Source organism: Mustela nivalis (assembly GCF_964662115.1).
Source record: "Mustela nivalis genome assembly, chromosome: 12".
Lineage (NCBI taxonomy): Eukaryota > Metazoa > Chordata > Mammalia > Carnivora > Mustelidae > Mustela > Mustela nivalis.
The window spans coordinates 23,319,154-23,337,515 of NC_139031.1; the positions used below are offsets into that span (position 1 = coordinate 23,319,154).

Here is an 18,362-nt window from a genome sequence, read left to right on the forward strand (position 1 = left end):
TAAAGTATTGGGATGCCTGGGTGGCTCATTCGGTTAAGCATCTGCCTTTGGCTCAGATCATGATTTCAGGATCTCCGGATCAAGCCCCACATTGGGCTCCCTGCCCAGTGAGGAGCCTGCTTCTCCCTCTCTCATTGCCCCTCCCCTGGCTTATACTCTTTCTCTCTAGCAAATAAATAAAATCTTAAAAAAGTGTACAATAAAACATAATTATTATAGTCTGACATTTTATACACAAGATAACATGATACACGGGCAAATTAACTACATGCTGGTAAAATTAAACCCCATCCCACTGTCTTCCTAAGGAAGTAGGAGTAGATTCATAGTCTTAAAAGGATGAAGTGGGGGGGAAATATTAAAAGAAGTATTGATTTGTTCCTGATGCCATAACAAGTTATCACAAACTTGGTGACTTTAAAATAACACAAATTATTATCTAATAGTTCTGGAAGTTGTAAGTCTGAGAGAGGTCTCCCTGGACTAACATCAAGGGGTCCACAGGGCTCTCTGTTCCTTCTGGAGGCTCCAGGGAGAAGCTGTTTCCTCGCCTCTTCCAGCTTGGAGAGGCTGCCTGCGTTCCCTTGGTCCCCTTCCTCCATTTTCAAAGCCAGCGATGTGACATTTCTCTCACCTTTCTCCCAGAGTCACCTCTTCCTCTACCTCTCTTCTGCCTCTGTCTTCCTCTCTCACGGACCCTGTGATTACATTAGGCCCATTGAGATAATCAAGGATCATCTCCGTGTTTCAATTCCCCTTTGTCCTGTAACCTGACAGGCTCTGGAAATTAGGACATGAACATCTGGGGGAGGGGGGACATTAGTCTGCCCACCACAGTATATATTTGGCAAATAATTTACCTGGAAAGAATTTTAGCAAAAGCAAAAATGGAAAATGAAAATTCCCTCTAACTTCCCAGTAATAAAGGCTCCCAGCACTACTGGATGATTCCTAGCGATACTCTTTTACATGGGAAACCAGCAACACCTAGTGTCTCTCCAAATAAATTTCAACAGAAAACACGAAGTGTCCTGTAATTAAAATGGTAGAATAAAAGGTGCAGCCCTGTGCCTGAGGGCGGAGAAAGGAAATTCTCACCACTCCTAGAGGGAGAAGGCTGATGATTCTCTCTTCTAGCTGTTCTTGTGTTTTGTTTTGTTTTGTTTTTTACCATAATCTTTTCAAGGTTCATCCATAGCTCTTCAATCTGTTCTTTAGACCCAGTTTTGAGCCCCCACATCCATGCATATAACCAGAATTATTTAAATTAATTCTGTTGTGGGCAAGGCACAATGCCGGGCTCTGTGATAGGAGAAAGATAAGAACACGATCCCCATCCTCAAATTACTTCCAGTCTTATGGGGCAGACAAGACACACCCTGGCAATTAAGCGTGTATATGTATCCATTTACAAAACACTAGAGACTTCATGGCCAAGGGTACCAGTTATAATGTGGCTTACTTGTATGTATATCGAAACCCAAAAGAACACTGGCTTCCATAGCAGAGAAATTCATTTTTTGTTCTTGTGAAAGAATTTGTGTAGTCATTGGAAGCCCCTCAAAAAGTTCAACTAGGACCCAGCAGCTCCACTCCAAAGTATATACCCAAGAGAACTGAAAACACACTTCCATACAAGGGCTCTTAGTACATATAATAGCCACAAAGTGGTAACAACCCAAATGCTCTCCATCTGCTTGCTGAATGGATACAAGTGTGGTATAATCCACACACTGGACTATTATCCAACCATAAAAAGGAATGAAGTACTGATACACGCCACAATGTGGATGAATCTGGGAAACATGACGCCAAGTGAAAGAAGACAGACGGAAAAGGCCACCTATTGTATGATTCCATTCACGTGAAATGTCCAGAACAGGTGAATCCGTAGAGACAGAAAACAGATTAGTCATCGCTAGGGGCTGGGGAGCAGGGAGGGAAGAATGGAAGTGACCGTTAATAAGCGCAGGGTTTCTTCTGGGGGTGATGTTCTGGAATGAATGGTGATGATTGAAGAGCTTTGTACATATGCTAAAAACCCTAACAGCCATTGAATTTACACTTTTAAGTGAGTGTATCATTTTATATGTGAATTATACCTCAATAACGTTACTAAAAGCGTGCTAGGAGGGTCAAAGAGGCAAAAATCGGTGATGAATAATCAGAGGACACAGACAAGAGATTGAAAAAGTACCTCCTGGTGGTTGTTTGCTCTCCTCCCCCAGTTCCTTCTCCAGGTCTCAGAGTGGTTGCCTCATGTTCCCATATATTAGATCTTCTTCCTCTCCTCCTCCCCTACTACAAATAGCAGAAAGTCCACTACATGAGGCTGACCTGGCCCCAGCCAGGGAGAGAGATGGCATTTCTGGTCCCTATGGAGAGAATGTGCTGATGGACACAGAATGGGATAAGGTTCACGCCCCTGATCCTGATGGTGTCCCCACATGGGAGAGACTTCCTGTTCAAGGGAATAAATGTCCTTGAGAGTCCTTGGCCCTGATGGTGCAGGGGAGGAGCTCTGTGAGCCTGATACGTCCCTGTGGCCCACCATGCAATTTACCCATCTGTTTAGAGGGTGATGACTCTTAGGGCTGCCGGTGTCCCTAATCTCCATGGGGGATGTGCTCTAGCGGTGTCTGTCCCCACGCCCCAGGCTGGCTCTGCTTTGAGCGCTCAGGCTATTTCATCCCTACAGTCCCCAGTGATAGAGCACTTCCTCATTAACACACATTCTAGGATCTCCTTCACAGCCCTGTGGCTTTATTTTTTTCCCCCTTTTTATTTATTTATTTATTTATTATTTTAAAAATTAACATATAATATATTAATTGCCTCAGGGGTACAGGTCTGTGATTCATCAGGCTTACACATTTCTCTGATTGACTCATTTTGCTCAGCATGGTACCCTCTAGTTCCATCCGTGTCATTGCAAATGGCAAGATTTCATTTCTTTTGATGGCTGCATAGTATCCTCTTCTTTATCCATTCATCTGTTGATGAACATCTAGTTTGGCTATTGTGGACATTAATGCTGTAAACATCCGGGTGCACATGCCTCTTCGGATCACTACATTTGTATCTTCAGGGTAAATACCCAGTAGTGCAATTGCTCGGTTGTAGGGTAGCTTTATTTTCAACTTTTTGAGGAACCTCCATACTGTTTTCCAGAGTGGCTGCACCAGCTTGCATTCTCACCAAAAGTGTAAGAGGGTTTCCCTTTCTCTGCATCCTCCCAATATCTGTTGTTTCCTGACTTATTAATTTTAGCTTTCTGACTGGTGTGAGGTAGTATCTCACTGTGGTCTCAATTTGTATTTTCCTGATGCCAAGTGATGTGGAGCACTTTTTCATGTGTCTGTTGGCCATCTGGATGTCTTCTTTGAAGAAATGTCTGTTCATGTCCTCTGCCCATTTCTTGATTGGATTATTTGTTCTTTGGGTGTTGAGTTTGATAAGTTTTTTTATAGATTTTGGATACTAGCCCTTTATCTTATGTGTCATTTGCAAATATCTTTTCCCATAATGTCAGTTGTCTTGGTTTTGTTGACCGTTACCTTTGCTGTGCAAAAGCTTTTGATCTTGATGAAGTCCCAGTAGTTCATTTTTGCCCTTGCTTCCCTTGACTTTGGTGATGTTTCTAGGAAGAAGTTGCTATGGCTGAGGTTGAAGAGGTTGCTCCCTGTGTTCGCAAGGATTTGGATGGATTCCTGTCTCACATTGATGTCCTTCATCCATTTTGAGTCTTATTTTTGCGTGTGGTATAAGGAAATGGTCCAGTTTCATTCTTCTGCATATGGCTGTCCAATTTTCCCAACACCATTTATTGAAGAGACTGTCTTTTTTCCATTGGACATTCTTTCCTGCTTTGTCAAAGATGAGTTGACCATAGAGTTGAGGTTCTATTTCTGGACTCTCCATTCTGTTCCATTGATCTGTGTGTCTGTTTTTGTGCCAGTACCATATTGTCTTGATGATGACAGCTTTGTAATAGAGCTTGAAGTCTGGAATTGTGATGCTGCCAACTTTGGCTTTCTTTTTCAATGTTCCTCTGGCTATTTGGTGTCTTTTCTGGTTCTGTATAAATTTTAGGATTATTTGTTCCATTTCTTTGAAAAAAAATTGATGGTATTTTGATAGGGATCGCATTAAATGTGTAGATTGCTTTAGGTAGCATATACATTTTCACAATATTTGTTCTTCCAATCCATGAGCATGGAACACTTTTCCATTTCTTTGTGTCTTCCTCAATTTCTTTCATGAGTACATTATAGTTTTCTGAGTACAAATTCTGCAAGGTTGGTTCAATCAATCAATCAATCAATGCAAAATCAATCAATGTGATACAATACATTAATAAAAGAAAGAATAAGAACCATATGATAGTCTCAATAGATGCTGAAAAAGCATTTGACAAAGCATAGCATCCTTTCTTGATCAAAACTCCTCAAAGTGTAGGGATAGAGGGTGCATACCTCAATATCATCAGACCCATCTATGAAAAACCCACAGTGAATATCATACTCAGTGGAGAAAAGTATGGCTTTATTCTTGATCTGTTTCCTATTCCTCCTCTTGTACCATACAAACCAAATACTATTCCTTCTTCCTCCTTCCCCTCCTCCCTCCCTCCCTTCCTTCCTGTCTCACTCTTTTTTTTTTTTTTGTAGTTGTCACACAAAAACCAGTTTATTTGTAGCAAAAAAGGAGGTCACAGGGGATAACTTCCAAAGCCCTGACTCCTCAAGTACTGTTTCTTTCTTTTTTTTTTTTTTTTAAGATTTTATTTATTTGACAGACAGAGATCACAAGTAGGCAGAGAGGCAGGCAGATAGAGAGTGAGAGAAGGAAGCAGGCTCCCTGCTGAGCAGAGAGCCCGACGTGGGACTCGATCCCAGGACCCTGAGATCATGACCTGAGCCGAAGGCAGTGGCTTAACCCACTGAGCCACCCAGGTGCCCCTCAAGTACTGTTTCTGATGTCACTGTAAGAGTTCTTTCACTTGTTCTAATAGGCCTTTGTTAACAGTGCAGATTGGATTAGGCTTCATGCATTACCTTGAGTGACTCATGTCTGCCCCGTGACCTTTCTCCCCGTATGCACGGATTCCAGGAGTCCAGATAGTGTGGAGATGCATAGAGATGGAGTCTGAGTTGGAGGAACTGTCATAAAAGGTGGAGTCCCAGCTCTTACAGCCGAAGTGCAAGGAGACATGATGACTAAATGTAACATGGTTTCCAGGATGGAATCCTGGGGAAAAGGACATTAGGTAAAAACTAAGAAAATATGAATAAAGTATGGACTTTGGTTAATAACAGTGTATTGATATTGCTTTATTAATAGAGATGAATGTGCCTATGAATGTAAGACATTCATCAAAGGGAAAACTGGGTTTGAGGTAGGTGGGAACTCTCTATATTATCTTTGAAGATTTTCTGTAAGTCTAAAATTATTCCAAAATTAAGACTTCATTAAATCACCCCCAAATCTAGTGTCCCCATTCCCATCAGAATATTTAACTCTAGATTGGCCAGACCATCTTAAAGGAAGAGTGTCATCCCATATGCCTTCTTTATTTTTTCTTTATTTTTTTTAAAAGATTTTAAATTATTTTTAAGTCATCTCTACACCCAGCATGGGACTCAGACTCACAACCCTGAGATCAAGAGACACATACTCTACTGACTTAGCTGGCTAGGTGCCCCCCATATGCCTTCTTTAAAGGGTAGTTATCAATACCACCTGAATCATTAGTGTGGCCTGAAGAAGATCCATTTACCTGTATCAAAGACAGGGTGTTGAAGTCCTGGATGTGTGCCAGGAAGAAGAGCCCACTGGTGCCCAGGTGCACGTTCTGCTCCCAGGGTGCGTGAAGCCTTGAAGGACAATGAGTGACTGTGGGAATCCTGGGCCGTGTCTGAGTGGCTCTCAGGAAAGGACTGACCCATGAGGACATGTTTCAGGGAGTTCAGGCAAGGTTTGAATCCCTGGAAGAGCCAAAGTTCAGGAGCTGACAGTGTAGTCCGGTTTCGTGCCAAACTTGTGAGTTTAGTCTGAGAATGAGCAAAGGTTGCAGGCATGTAAGCCATGTAACTGGGTCATTCGCAGGAGGGTTCAGGGCTCTAGGTTCCAAGGTCTCTAGTTGGGTGCCCTGTAGGATATCATACTTCTCATGACAAACTGTTAAATAGATAGCCTGGCCAACAAGATGCCTCTGTCCTCCCCTCTGGGGGACACTGCTGAGGAAGACGAGGTATTGGAGAGCTGGAGGGAGGGGAGAGAAATGCCTCGGCAGTCTGTCCCACTCCTGAAGCAGTGACTGTTTTTCCTAGGGCAGGGCTTACATATTCAGTAGAATGGGTTCAAGAGTCCCCCTCAGACTCACATCTATCTGGAACCTCAGTATGTGTCTTTCGTTGGAAACAGGATCTTTGCAGATAGAATTCTTTAAGATGAGGTCATACTGGATTCAAGTGGGCCCTAATCCAATGACTTTTGTCCTTATAAGAAGAGGAGACACACAGACAGGGAGGAAGGCCACGTGGAGTTGGAGGTGGAACACAGAGTGATGCAGCTAGAAACCAGGGAAGGCCAAGGATTGCCAGGAGCCGCCAGAAGGCAGGAAGAGGGACTGTGGCCCTGCTGACCCCTTGATTTGGGATTTGTAGCCTCCAGAACCGAAAGAGAATACATTTCTGTTGTTTCGGGCAACCTAGCTTGTGGTTCTCTCTTATGGCGGCCTGAGGAAACCAAGTCATCTGACAGGGCTGACGCTGGGACGGTGTACAGTACCAGCTGCCCTTGGCAGCCCGAAGCTTGGTGCTTCCTGGTCCCTGGCAGATCGGAAACCTGGGGCTGGAGCCTCATAACTGTGAGCCCCAACATAGTCCAAAATTAAAGAGTAATTAGCACAGGTGATAACACGGGTTATCCCTACCTTCTACTCCCCACAGTGAAGTCTTGCCCATGTGGGATCTCCTTGTGAACACTTTGTCCCATTATCTGAAGGAACTAAAAGGTATACATTCCTCCTGCAAAGTTTCCAGTGGTTCCATGAGATGTGCTCACGTTTTCTTCTCTAGGGGTTACCTGTCCCACACCTTCAAGCAGAAATCCCTCTCTTTTCTGATCCTTGATCTGCCTGCTCACTGTGGCCTCTTGACCACACGATGGTCATGGTGTGGCCATAGTCTCGAACGGTATGAACATCCCTTCCCAAACCTTCCCTCCTAGGGAGTAACACCTCTTTCTTCTTTATCTTCTGACTTCTTCCTTTCTGATCTCTGTGACTTAATTGCCTCCCCCACTTGCTAGAAACTGTTGCCGTTTGCTTGAGTTCTGTATTTGATCTTCTGTCATCACTCTGCAACTCTCTCGGGGAACCATCCAGGGCCCTAGCTCTAATTACCACCACCATGTGACCTCCTAGAGCTGTGTTCCAGTTCAGGACCCTTCCTTGAGCTCCAGCTTCATATGGCCCATGCAGGGTTTCCACCTGGCCTACTAGCCCCTTGTGACTCAGGGTGTTCAAAGCACTGGATTGATGGGTCTCTCTTCCCTCTGCTAGAACCACAGACCTGCCCTCTTCTGAAAAGAAGAATTCATAAAGAGTTTCCAATGAAGATTTGAAAGATAGATATTGAACAGTTTTGAAGGAAATAAAACACACACACACAGAGAATCACATTTGGTGTGAGTGTAGGAATCACCCAATCAATAGACTGTCAAAGCTTGTCTGTACTAACTTCTATTATGATGCAAGGGGATCTCAGGACACAATTATACATTAAAGGAAAACATAATGCGTTTAATAGCTCCTTCCAGCCACCTGAGTGGCTTTCCAGATCTTACCCCTGATGTAGAGGCTACTCTTCTTGGTCACCTTGTGTTGCCCTCAGGCCAGCCTGAGCCCTTCGAAGTCCCTTAAGTGGATGCAAAAGTACTTTTTCCCTGTCTTCATCCTCCTCTGTGCAGGTACATTCTGCCCTTCTCCTCTGCAGTGATGTCTTTCTGGCCTTGCTCTTGGTAAACTCCAGCAGGCTGATGAGACTAGAACCTCCCATGTGAGTCATGGTCCTGAGCTTTGAGGCTGTCTCACTTCTGTCTGTACTTCCTGGCTGCTCTCCCTTGCTGCTCACATTAGCTGCCTTAGGTCAGCGTCCAGGCCAGCAAACACCTCTGTGAAATCACAGGCAAGATCAAAAGTCTGCAGTGGTCCAATGGCCATTAAAACACACACACACACACACACACACCCCAAAACCTTAAAGTGTCTCTGGATCCAAAGCGGGCTGGAGAGTTGAGAGATGGGATGAGAACGCATGTAATAAAGTTTATTTTCAAATGTGGTATTAAGCTATCGAATTCCATCACTAATGATGTTAAAATCCTGGCTCTGAAGCCCAGGAATGTGCAGGTGAGGATGCTTGGGTGGGTGACACTGGCCATTTCCCTTGGTGTGTATTCGTGCACAGTTTGTTTTTGAGACATCCAGTAATGATTAGAAGTGTGCCCCCAAGCATCTCTGGGCTCAGCTCTGGCACTCATGTCCTAATTAGGTGGGTTTTGACTCATCACTATTTACTTGCCCATTTTTCCTTAACACAGTGCTTGCCTTGTTTTATGCAATTAGAAGGAGGAAGCTCACAAAAGTCATCACACTGCAGAAGAGAGATGACAGAAAAGATCATTAATTCTATCTTCTGTACAAATCCCAGTAGTAATTAGGGACCTACGTAAACAGCACCGCTTAAATGATTTAGTTGACAATCACTAATAACAACTCCAGCTGTGCGGTGGTGCACTTCATAAAAGCAAAAGTGATTAGTTTGCTATATAATCCAATTATCGGAAAAATGTAATTCCCATAGCAACATCTGTTATTATTGCCTTGTAAAAGGGCAGGCAGAATATTGACACATCAAATTGTCCCTCAGCCTGAAGAACAAAGTAAGTGCTTCCTCCACTAGAAGGCTGGTGTCCACACTGTCTCGGGGAGTTCTCCCCTGGGCAGCGGCAGTGTGGACAGCGTGGGGCAGAACCCAATTCTCAGCAATTTCTAACTTTTTCATTACCTGGGTGAATTCAAGAAAAAATGCTACCGAAGTTAAATCTTGGGGGAGAAGAGTGGTTCCGGAAAGATGAGAGAAGTTCACATGAGGTTGGGCCGGGGAGGGGATTTCTAAGCTTAGAACCCACAAGCAGTTCAACTTCAATATGTATCGTGCTCCTTGGATGTGTGAGGACATGGCCAGATGCTAATTACAAAGGCAGTGAGACACAGCTTCTGGTGTCGAGGAGGTTCCTTCTACCCATGGGCCATTAGGAACTGATGTTTCCAGTTCTCCTGGCACTTGCTCACCTGCTAGAATTTGGGCATGGTCACGTCCCTTACTTTGACCTATCGGAACTCTCGAGTATTCCTCCATTTCCCTATCTCCCTCCCAGGAAGTAGCCAGTGAGTTTTCTTTTCCATCTAGCCCATCCTATCACAGAAAGTCAGACTTCCTGCCACAGCTGCAGGTGGACCATCAGTACGAGGACAGATATAAAGGCACAGTGGTCAGCATGTCATGGGCCTTGGTGAAGGGTAAAAGGTTTCTCCCTTTCAAATCTCATGAAAAAGGAGAAATCTTATTCCTCAAAAGAAAGCTGAATTTATGTGTATTTTTACTGCAGCAATGTCTAGCAATGTTTCCATGGGAGGTCTCTTCCTTTGGGGTTTGGATAATGGCCTGCATGATTTTACAGTTACTATGTGTGATAGAGTCTGATAATTGTCTCCTAATTATTCCCCTCTTCTCCCTTAGTGATAGCATCTCAATATCTAAATGGGAACATTGTACCTCAAGCTCAAAGATATTTGCTAAGGCCCCTGCAGCTATGGAAGACCACGTGACTGCTGTGATTACCACTAGAGGAGCCCCTGAAATAAAGGGTTGTTTGGGATTGCTGTGAAGGTTCTTTTTTTTTTTTTTTTTTTTTAAGATTTTATTTATTTATTTGACAGGCAGAGATTACAAGTAGGCTGAGAGGCAGGCAGAGAGAGAGGAGGAAGCAGGCTCTCCGCTGAGCAGAGAGCATGATGCGGGGCTCGATCCCAGAACCCTGGGATCATGACCTGAGCTGAAGGCAGAGGCTTTAACCCACTGAGCCACCCAGGCGCCCCTGTGAAGGTTCTTTTTAAGGGAGGAAGTACCCCTGCCTTTTCTTTTGCTCCATTCTGCTGCCTGGGATGGATATGCAATGGTTGAAGCTGTAGCAGCCCTCTTAGACCATGAGGAGGAGGAGGGCCCCACACGAGGGACGGTGGAGAGTGAGCTGGCACATACCTTGTGTCCTCGATCACTTTGCGGAGTTCTAGGTAAGTAATGGATTGTCTATGTCTAGATTTCTTCTAGATGAAAGAAACATAAATTTCTAATTTGCTTAAACTACTGTTTTAAAGTTTTTAACAAATGTATTCATTCATTTAAAAAATTATGGCAAAAAAGTAAAATAAATTTCCCATCTTTAATCATTTTTTAAAAAATTAATTTATTTTCAGCATAACAGTATTCATTATTTTTTCACCACACCCAGTGATCCATGCAATCCGTGCCCTTTATAATACCTGGTACCCCAACCTCCCACCCCCCCGCCCCTTCAAACCCCTCAGATTGTTTTTCAGAGTCCATAGTCTCTCATGATTCACCTCCCCTTCCAATTTACCCCAACTCCCTTCTCCTCTCTAACTCCCCATGTCCCCATGCTTTTTGTTATACCCAACTTTTGTAGCAACATGGACGCGACTCAAAGAGATTATGCTGAGTGAAATAAGTCAAGCAGAGAGAGTCAATTATCAGATGGTTTCACTTATTTGTGGAGCATAACAAAAAGCATGGAATAACCATTTTTAAGTATACATTTCAGCAGTGTTAACTATATTCACACAAACTGCTGTTGTTTTGGCTTTTGTTTCAATGAAGCCAAACCTAATCCTAAGTAAAACACAGTAGAAGCTCTTTGAACTTTGACCGCCAATTAATGACCTTGGGAAATTAATGGTCCTGTCCATTTCCTTAGTGAGGTGTGCTAGTTGTTGCTTATTACAATGTTCCTGCCACTAAACTACACACTGTAGGACCGTGGTTCTCAAGCTTACCTGTGCTCAGAATCACCTGGAGAACTTAACATAGTGATCACTGAACTTTCTTCCTGGTTTCTGATTCAGTTGGTCTGGGGTGGGGTCTAGGAATTTTGCATTTCTAGTCAGTTCCCATGGGACACTGATGCTGGGGTCTGGGGACACACTTTGAGACTGATCTAAGGACACCACAGTGTTCTGTCCTTGTAGGCAGAGCTGAATGTTACCAGGCATCAGTTATGTATGTCCTGAAATCTGTGTCTATATATTATATTTAGAAATTTATACTATTACAACTGTAAGTCTTTCCAACTGTTAATCTTTACATTGAAAATTGTAAAAAAAAAATCTAACATTGGAAATCTCTACAATTATAACAGTGCAAATTTGTTTATACGTAACATGCTTGTAGTTGTAATTTAACTAAATCTCACATTAACCTATGGAAAAATAGTTGAAAAAAGGGTTGTTACTATGAAACTAGCTGATGTTTTTGCAAGGACTTAATAGAGGTGCTCACTAAAATCGTGTATTTGCTGCCCAAATGAGCCCAGGTCCTCTCTAAAATAGTGTTTGGTTTGGTGGGGCAACTATTAAAGGCCAGAAATGAAAATCTATAAAAATTTGGAGGAATTATTCTTTCAAGTTGCTTTAACAGAGTCTTTAAATGATTGTTTTACTTTAAATAAATCAAGGCTGTAAGTTGGAAGTGACGTGCTTTGGTTGTGATTGAGTCAACAAAGATAAAATAGAACTTCAATCTGTGCATCCCATCTTGAAAAAAACCCCAAAACCCTTGGAGAAGTGGCAAACAAACGCACGCTTCAGCATTTTAAATCGAGATAACATTTAAATTAAAAGTAAATGTTTAAATTAAAATAAAGTATTTAAAGTATGTTCCCTGGGTCCTTGCTTTTTCAGTCAACTGCTTATCTTAGCCTGGGTTACCCAGAATGCAGAGCCGGTCGAAGTGGCTTCTGGGTTCTAGCTTTAATCAGGAATGCGACCCAGGCGGAATGAAGAGAAGGGGCATGAGGCAAGGAAGGAGGGGGCACTAGTGTGAAAGTGCCAAACTGAGCTGGCCTGCACTTGCAATCATGTGTGACCAGTTTTTTTATCTTACTGGACCATTTTCTGAGAGGCTATATAAATGGGTGCTTTTCAGAACAGTATGTCTAGGGTAAAGAGGGAGAAGAATTTACTTGTTCCTTCCCCTCCCGTTGGCTAAAAGTTTGCTCCACGGAGTGTTGATTTTCTTACACTCCCATGGAGGCACGTACGGGCACTAGAGCTGGCTGCCTGGCAGGTGCCCAGTGCAGTCATACAGGGCCCCAAGCTCAGGAGGGGGCTGACTCCCTGGAATTTAATGTTCTGCAGTTGTTGTCTTGAAATTCTTAATAAGCATGTGCCTGGGGGCTTGGAATTTCCACGCACAACTCTCCTCTTTTCCCTGATGTCGTAGATACACTGTCTATTAGCCTGAATGTTTTGGGGTGATGAGGCACACGGTGAGACAGTGGAGTTCATGGTCATGTGTCCCTTGTTACATTTTCTCTTCTATCATGTGGGTCCCTTGGACCAAGGCAATGTTCTGTGTGATACAATGTCAGTAGAACAGGCATTTATAAACCCTGGCTGGCAGTGCTGTTGGAGGCATTGTGGAGACAAAAGGCAAACCTTAACTCAAGCAGATGTCACATCTGGAAAGACCAAGTGCTCCTCATCTAGGGTAGCAGGTGGTATAAGTGTAATTCCTTGAAGAATAATGCTATGCTAATAAATACTTCAGTGTCAGTCTCTGCTCTTGGCAGATTGGGTGTTCAGCAGTGGTATTAGCTGTGTCCTTTTTGATGGGGAGTAATTCATGCTGTGTAACCCACCCATGCCATGGTAGCTTGGATGAGACTATGGATACAACGTGGTCTATTGTACAAGCACTATGGTGGCCAGGAAAGAAAGGCTCGCTCATATCTGTAAGACAACTCACCCGTCCATCTGGTCGGCGAGAGCCTTCACTTCCTGTGGACATTAACATGAGACACAAAGATCTAAACACCTGATACTTCCTTCCTTCGATCAGTCACATGCCTCTTCCCCTGAACTCCTTATTCCTGATAGTGCAGTATTGTTCTTTTCAGGCCTTGACCAAACGGGCCATTCTTTGCCACTGGCCAGGAATCTCTGTGTATCCGTACTTCAGGCCATTCCATATTGGAGTGGGCAACCAAGCAGACTACTCAGAGGTCTGCCTACAGGGAGAATTTCCCTTCATCGCTGTCCCTTAAGTCTGTTCTTCAGTAATGGAGCTGCAGTCTTTTATTTTATTAGAATTTTTTTTTTGCTTTATTTTATCTTATTTTGGTTTTGTTCCAATATATTATTATTAACCCATCTATGAATCAACCTTGAGTTCTTTCTCCACCTATTAGTTGGCATTAAGGAATCCTCTATGAGGCCGCAGGAGTGAGCTGAGGAAGAGGTATTGATGCCATTGAGACAAGTGAATGGGAGTCTGGATGACCTGTGCATGTAATTTACTTAGACCTCATTTTCCATCATTTAGTGGATTGCTGTACTTGCCTGACCTCATGATTCAGTGAATCTAATCATATCCAGCTGGACGGGCAATTCTCAAACTCATTTGCATAGTCAGTTGGTATCCCAAGGTCAATCAGTCTCTACTAGGATGCAGTGGCACACCAGGAGGTGTTTTTCAAATGGAAATTAATTCTTAGCCATAGATGATGTGGCTTTGCTCTATAACACTAGTATTTTGCAATAACTCTCCCACTGTGGCTTTCTGAAAAGCCACACGGTATTCTTACTCACCACAGATGCTTCCAGCACCACCAGACCTGGGGAGTGATAAGGTGGCAGAGCAGCTTGCCCCTCCACTGGGACTCCTGCATCCTCAATCCAATCCCAGGAGAAAGGTGAGGGAAAAGGGGTAGGGAAGCAAGAGAGAAGAGTGAGTACATATGAGCATGCATTAGCCAACTGGCCACCACTTGGAGCTGAGAAGGACTGATTTCTCAGGGCGCCTGGCTGGCTCACTGGAGCACATGACTCTTGATCTTGGGGTTGTGAATTTGAGCCCCACACTGGGTGTAGAGATTACTTAAATATAAAATCTTTTTTTCTTAAAGAGATTTTATTTATTTGAGAGAAAGACTGAGAGAGAGCATGAGCAAGGGGAGGGGCAGAGGGAGAGGGACGATCAGGGTTTCCTGATGAGTAGGGAGCCTTGACAGGATGTGGGGCTCCATCCCAGGACCCTGGGATCATGACCTGATCCAAAGGAAGTCGCTCAACTGACCGGGCCACCCAGGTGCCCCTAAAAATAAAATAATAATTAAAAAAAGAATGACTGATTTCTCAATCTTGTAATTTCATTTTCTGACAGGCTTTGTTGTGTTTTGTTTTCAGGTCTTTTCATAAAGAATGTCGTGGAAGGAAGAACCTGACAGTTGCCATTTTGCCTCAGTCAAAGACCTACCCTACGGGGCATTAATTTCCTCACACTTCCCAGTTGCATTTATGTTGGAGATACACACACACACACACACACACACAAGCAGGTCCCCCTCAATAGGGAGACCCTCTGGAAAAACCTGGAGGTCGATGTGAGAGATGTAGGGTGTGGGTACAAAAGTAGACACTGTTAGGTTGTGGCAGCTGGGTCCTGAACAAGTGACCCAAATCCTTGGATTCAGTTGAGACCAAAAGCACCATAGTAGCACCAAAGAAGTGTTTGATTGATTGATTTATTTTTTAATATTTATTTATTTATCAGGAGAAAGAGCACAAGCATGGGGAGAGGCAGGGGGAGAGGAAGAAGCAGACTCCCCAGTGAGCAAGGAGCCTGATGTGGGGCTTGATCCCAGGACTTGGGATCATGACCTGAGCTGAAGACAGATGCCTAACTGCTGAAGCACCCAGGTGTCTCAAAGTATTTGATTTATTGGGTGCCTGGGCGGCTCAGTTGGTTAAGTGACTGCCTTCAGCTCAGGTCATGATCCTGGAGTCCCAGGATCGAGTCCTGAATCAGGGTCCATGCTCAGGAGGGTATCTGCTTCTCCCCCTGACCCTCTCTCCTCTCATGCTCTCCCTCTCTTTCATTCTGTCAAATAAATAAATAAATCTTTAAAAAAAAGTATTTGATTTATTAACCAACTACAAATCCTAAATGAACTGGGTTGAAGGTCCTCTGTTCCATTTATCTTTTATGTATTATCATTTAATAATCAGAGTTATTGACCATGATTGTCATCGACCCTATCCCAGTGACCTTTCCCTGCAGCTCCTAACTCATGGGTCCGACTGCCCACTCAATCTCACCACATACACATTTAATAGGGTGTTTCAAATTTTATGTTGCCATACCAGAACTCTTAATTCCTTCCACACCACCAGACTTGCTTCTTTCTCAATGAGTTGCTCAATTCTCACATCTAGAAGTTATACCTCTCTCTTTTCCTGGGGGTCCTCTCCCTTGACTCATCCCCATTTGCTCCAGTAACAAGCCTCCCAAGACACGTCTTGCATACACTCAGTTCTCCACGAGTTCCCGCAGAAGCCACTTCTACCTTTGCTTGTATTCTTGAAATAACCTCCCTTCTACACGTGCTCCACCTAGAGTCCATTCTTCCCAGAGCAGGAGTACTTTCTAAAAAGGGAACACACAGCCTGTCACCACCATGCTTAAAACTCCCTGATACACTTCCTCCTGCAATTAGCATAAAATCCAATCACTTAAGCAGTCAGGGTTGTGCCTATCTCTCTGACTTCCTCTCAAGCCACTTGCTTCCTCCACCAGGGCATTCTAGCCACGCTGGCTTGCTCTCTGTCCCGAGCTCTTCCCTCTGCCCAGAGTGTGCTCCTCCCTGAGCTGTGCATGGCTACTTTTTTCCTGAAGAGTCCACAGATGCTGGGTGGCCCACCTGCTTCCTGTCCCACCACTCTACAGTAATCCTATTTTTGTTTACTATCTCTTCCTGGCCCCTCTCATTAGAGGGTGAGCTCCATGAGAACAGAGAACTTACTGTTTTTCACTCTTATATTTACCGAACTGAATCTAGAATAGTGCTTGGTGCAACATGAGCGCTCAATAAATATTTCTTGAATGAATGGTTAGATACTGATACGTGTAATAAAATTAGATACATGTAATAAAATTCGTGACTAAACCATGAGTTCCCCTTCATAAATATAAAATGTTTATGAGGTATATTTGTCAAATCATTTTTTTTTTAATGGCATCCTGTTTTTCATTTGACTGAACAAAACATAGAAACTGTTTCTAGAAGACAAACAGCTTGGGCTCCACAGCCAGATAGGTCAAGTAGGCTTCCTTAAGGAGGATTCAGACTGGGCATCAGTTTTTGCATCCAATGGCTAGAACCTTTGTGGCTAATTTCAAATGGACCTGGTTGAAGTTAATTCTTAGGCAGAGCCTTGGGAGAATCAGAATCTCTAGCAGGTGAGGAGGAGAGCTTTCAAGTCCACCCTGGGCCAGTGAAGCTGTTCTGTTACATACATGAGAGCCATTCTGTTACAAACATACATGCTGCATAACATGAGAAACTCATTTTAGACCCATTATATTACTGTTGGCTGCGTTCCCTAGAGGAATGCTCTCATCCTTCTTTGATGTTATTTCTGGGGTGGCTCTTGGAAATCATCTAATTTAGCCTTGTTTATGGATGAGGAGAGTAAAATCTGGAGGGAGAAAGCAACTAAGCCAAGGTCATTCTGTTAGTCAGAGGCAGAGTCAGGACCAGAATTCGGATCTCCTAACAGAACCTCGAGGCTTTTACAATATATCACCTCACCTGTTCCTTTAGTGTCCTGCTCTTAAAAAAAAAAAAAAAAAAAAAAAAAAAAGCCACAAGGGGTTTGCCTTAAAAAACATTCTTGTGAGTCCTGATGGGACCACGTTGGGTGTCTGAATGTTGGCAGTGGTGATAATTAGTAAGGCACTGATCTTTCTTTCTCATTTTGCTTGAATGTTCTTGACTGGTCATCAAACAGGTATTTCCCATCAAGGGAAGTAATTGTGTTTTCAGTTAGGACTTCAGTGAGACCTATATAAGGGGGTGCCTGGGTGGCTCAGTGGGCTAAAGTCTGTGCCTTTGGCTCAGGACATGATCTCAGGGTCCTGGGATAGAGCCAATGGGTTAAAGCCTGTCTCTGCCTTTGGCTCAGGTCATGGTCCCAGGATCCTGGGATCAAGCCCTGCATCAGGCTCTCTGCTCAGCAGGGAGCCTGCTTCCTCCTCTCTCCCTGCCTACCTCTCTGCCTACTTGTGATCTCTGTCTGTCAAATAAATAAAATCTTAAAAAAAAAAAAAAAGGACTTCAGTGAGACCTATATAAAGTCAAGCAAACAGTCGCATTCCAATTAGTTACCACTCTGCTGAAATTCACTAGAAAGAAACTAGCGTGGGTGTGCTTTCTCACCGCTCCCATTTGCTTCCTAGTGAATCAACAGATGACTCTTGTCTTTCCCCTGCAGGTTCAGGCTTGCAGAATTTCAGAAAGTTTATCCAGGTCTCAAAAAACCAGAGCGGTTTTTCCTTGTACTGTGCTGCTGTGGTTAAAAGTTAGGAGCATCAGGGAAAGAGTCTGAATAATCTGTTTTGGAGATCTGGTGAGAAGACGGAATGCTTCTCTTCACTGGAACAGCTCGATTTTATATTCTCTTTCCCGTGTATGTGCTCACCGTTTACTTCTTTCTCTGTTCGCCTGTCTTTAGGGATGGGAGGTGGAGCAGCACCCAATTTGGGGTTTTCTCTCCGTGTCTGTTTCCTCTGGATAACTCTCAGGAGGACGAGGATTTGGCAGTGGGGGTTGGTGAACACCTAGGAGCCAACGGAATAATTTATTAGCCCCGCGCGTTTCTAGCTAAGCATGCGGCCAGGAGGTTCAGGACTGGCGTTGGCTGGCTGGAGCGTCTGGGTAAGCGTGTCCCTTTCTAAACATTCTACGAGATGTGATTACAGCAGCACGACGTCCTTTTGTCTCCAGGGTGGGTCTGGGGACCAGCAGACCCCTCAGGACTTGGAGTTCGTGGCTCCCGGAGCTTGAACTGAAACACCCGGCTGAGATCCGCCCGGGCTTCCTCCCTCCTGCAAATGACTGATACTGACTGCAGCTGCCCGCGTTTTCCGCACTCTTCCTGGCGCCGCTCTGTCCCCGGCCCACCTAGCCCGCACGTCCCGTAGCCCTACCTCCGTGCA

The 18,362-nt window shown here is 44.0% G+C and overlaps 1 protein-coding gene across 4 annotated transcripts in view; it reads left to right on the plus strand.

The window, feature by feature from the left end:
* Nucleotides 1-16,311, plus strand: part of LOC309845757 (uncharacterized protein) — a 31,612-nt gene extending 15,301 nt beyond the window's left edge. For 2 of the 4 annotated variants that reach the window (XR_014301496.1, XM_082694087.1), the window contains exons 2-4: nt 10,256-10,363; nt 13,934-14,058; nt 14,552-16,311. Coding sequence is in view for 1 of the 4 variants with exons in the window: in XM_082694087.1 (XP_082550213.1) it covers nt 10,256-10,363; nt 13,934-14,058; nt 14,552-14,563 (245 nt within the window). In the remaining 3 variants the exon portion in view is untranslated. Of the gene's footprint in view, nt 1-10,009; nt 10,364-13,933; nt 14,059-14,551 lie in introns of all 4 variants that reach the window. The other 2 variants (XR_014301494.1, XR_014301495.1) reach the window with 2 other exon arrangements.
* Nucleotides 16,312-18,362: the final 2,051 nt, after the last annotated feature.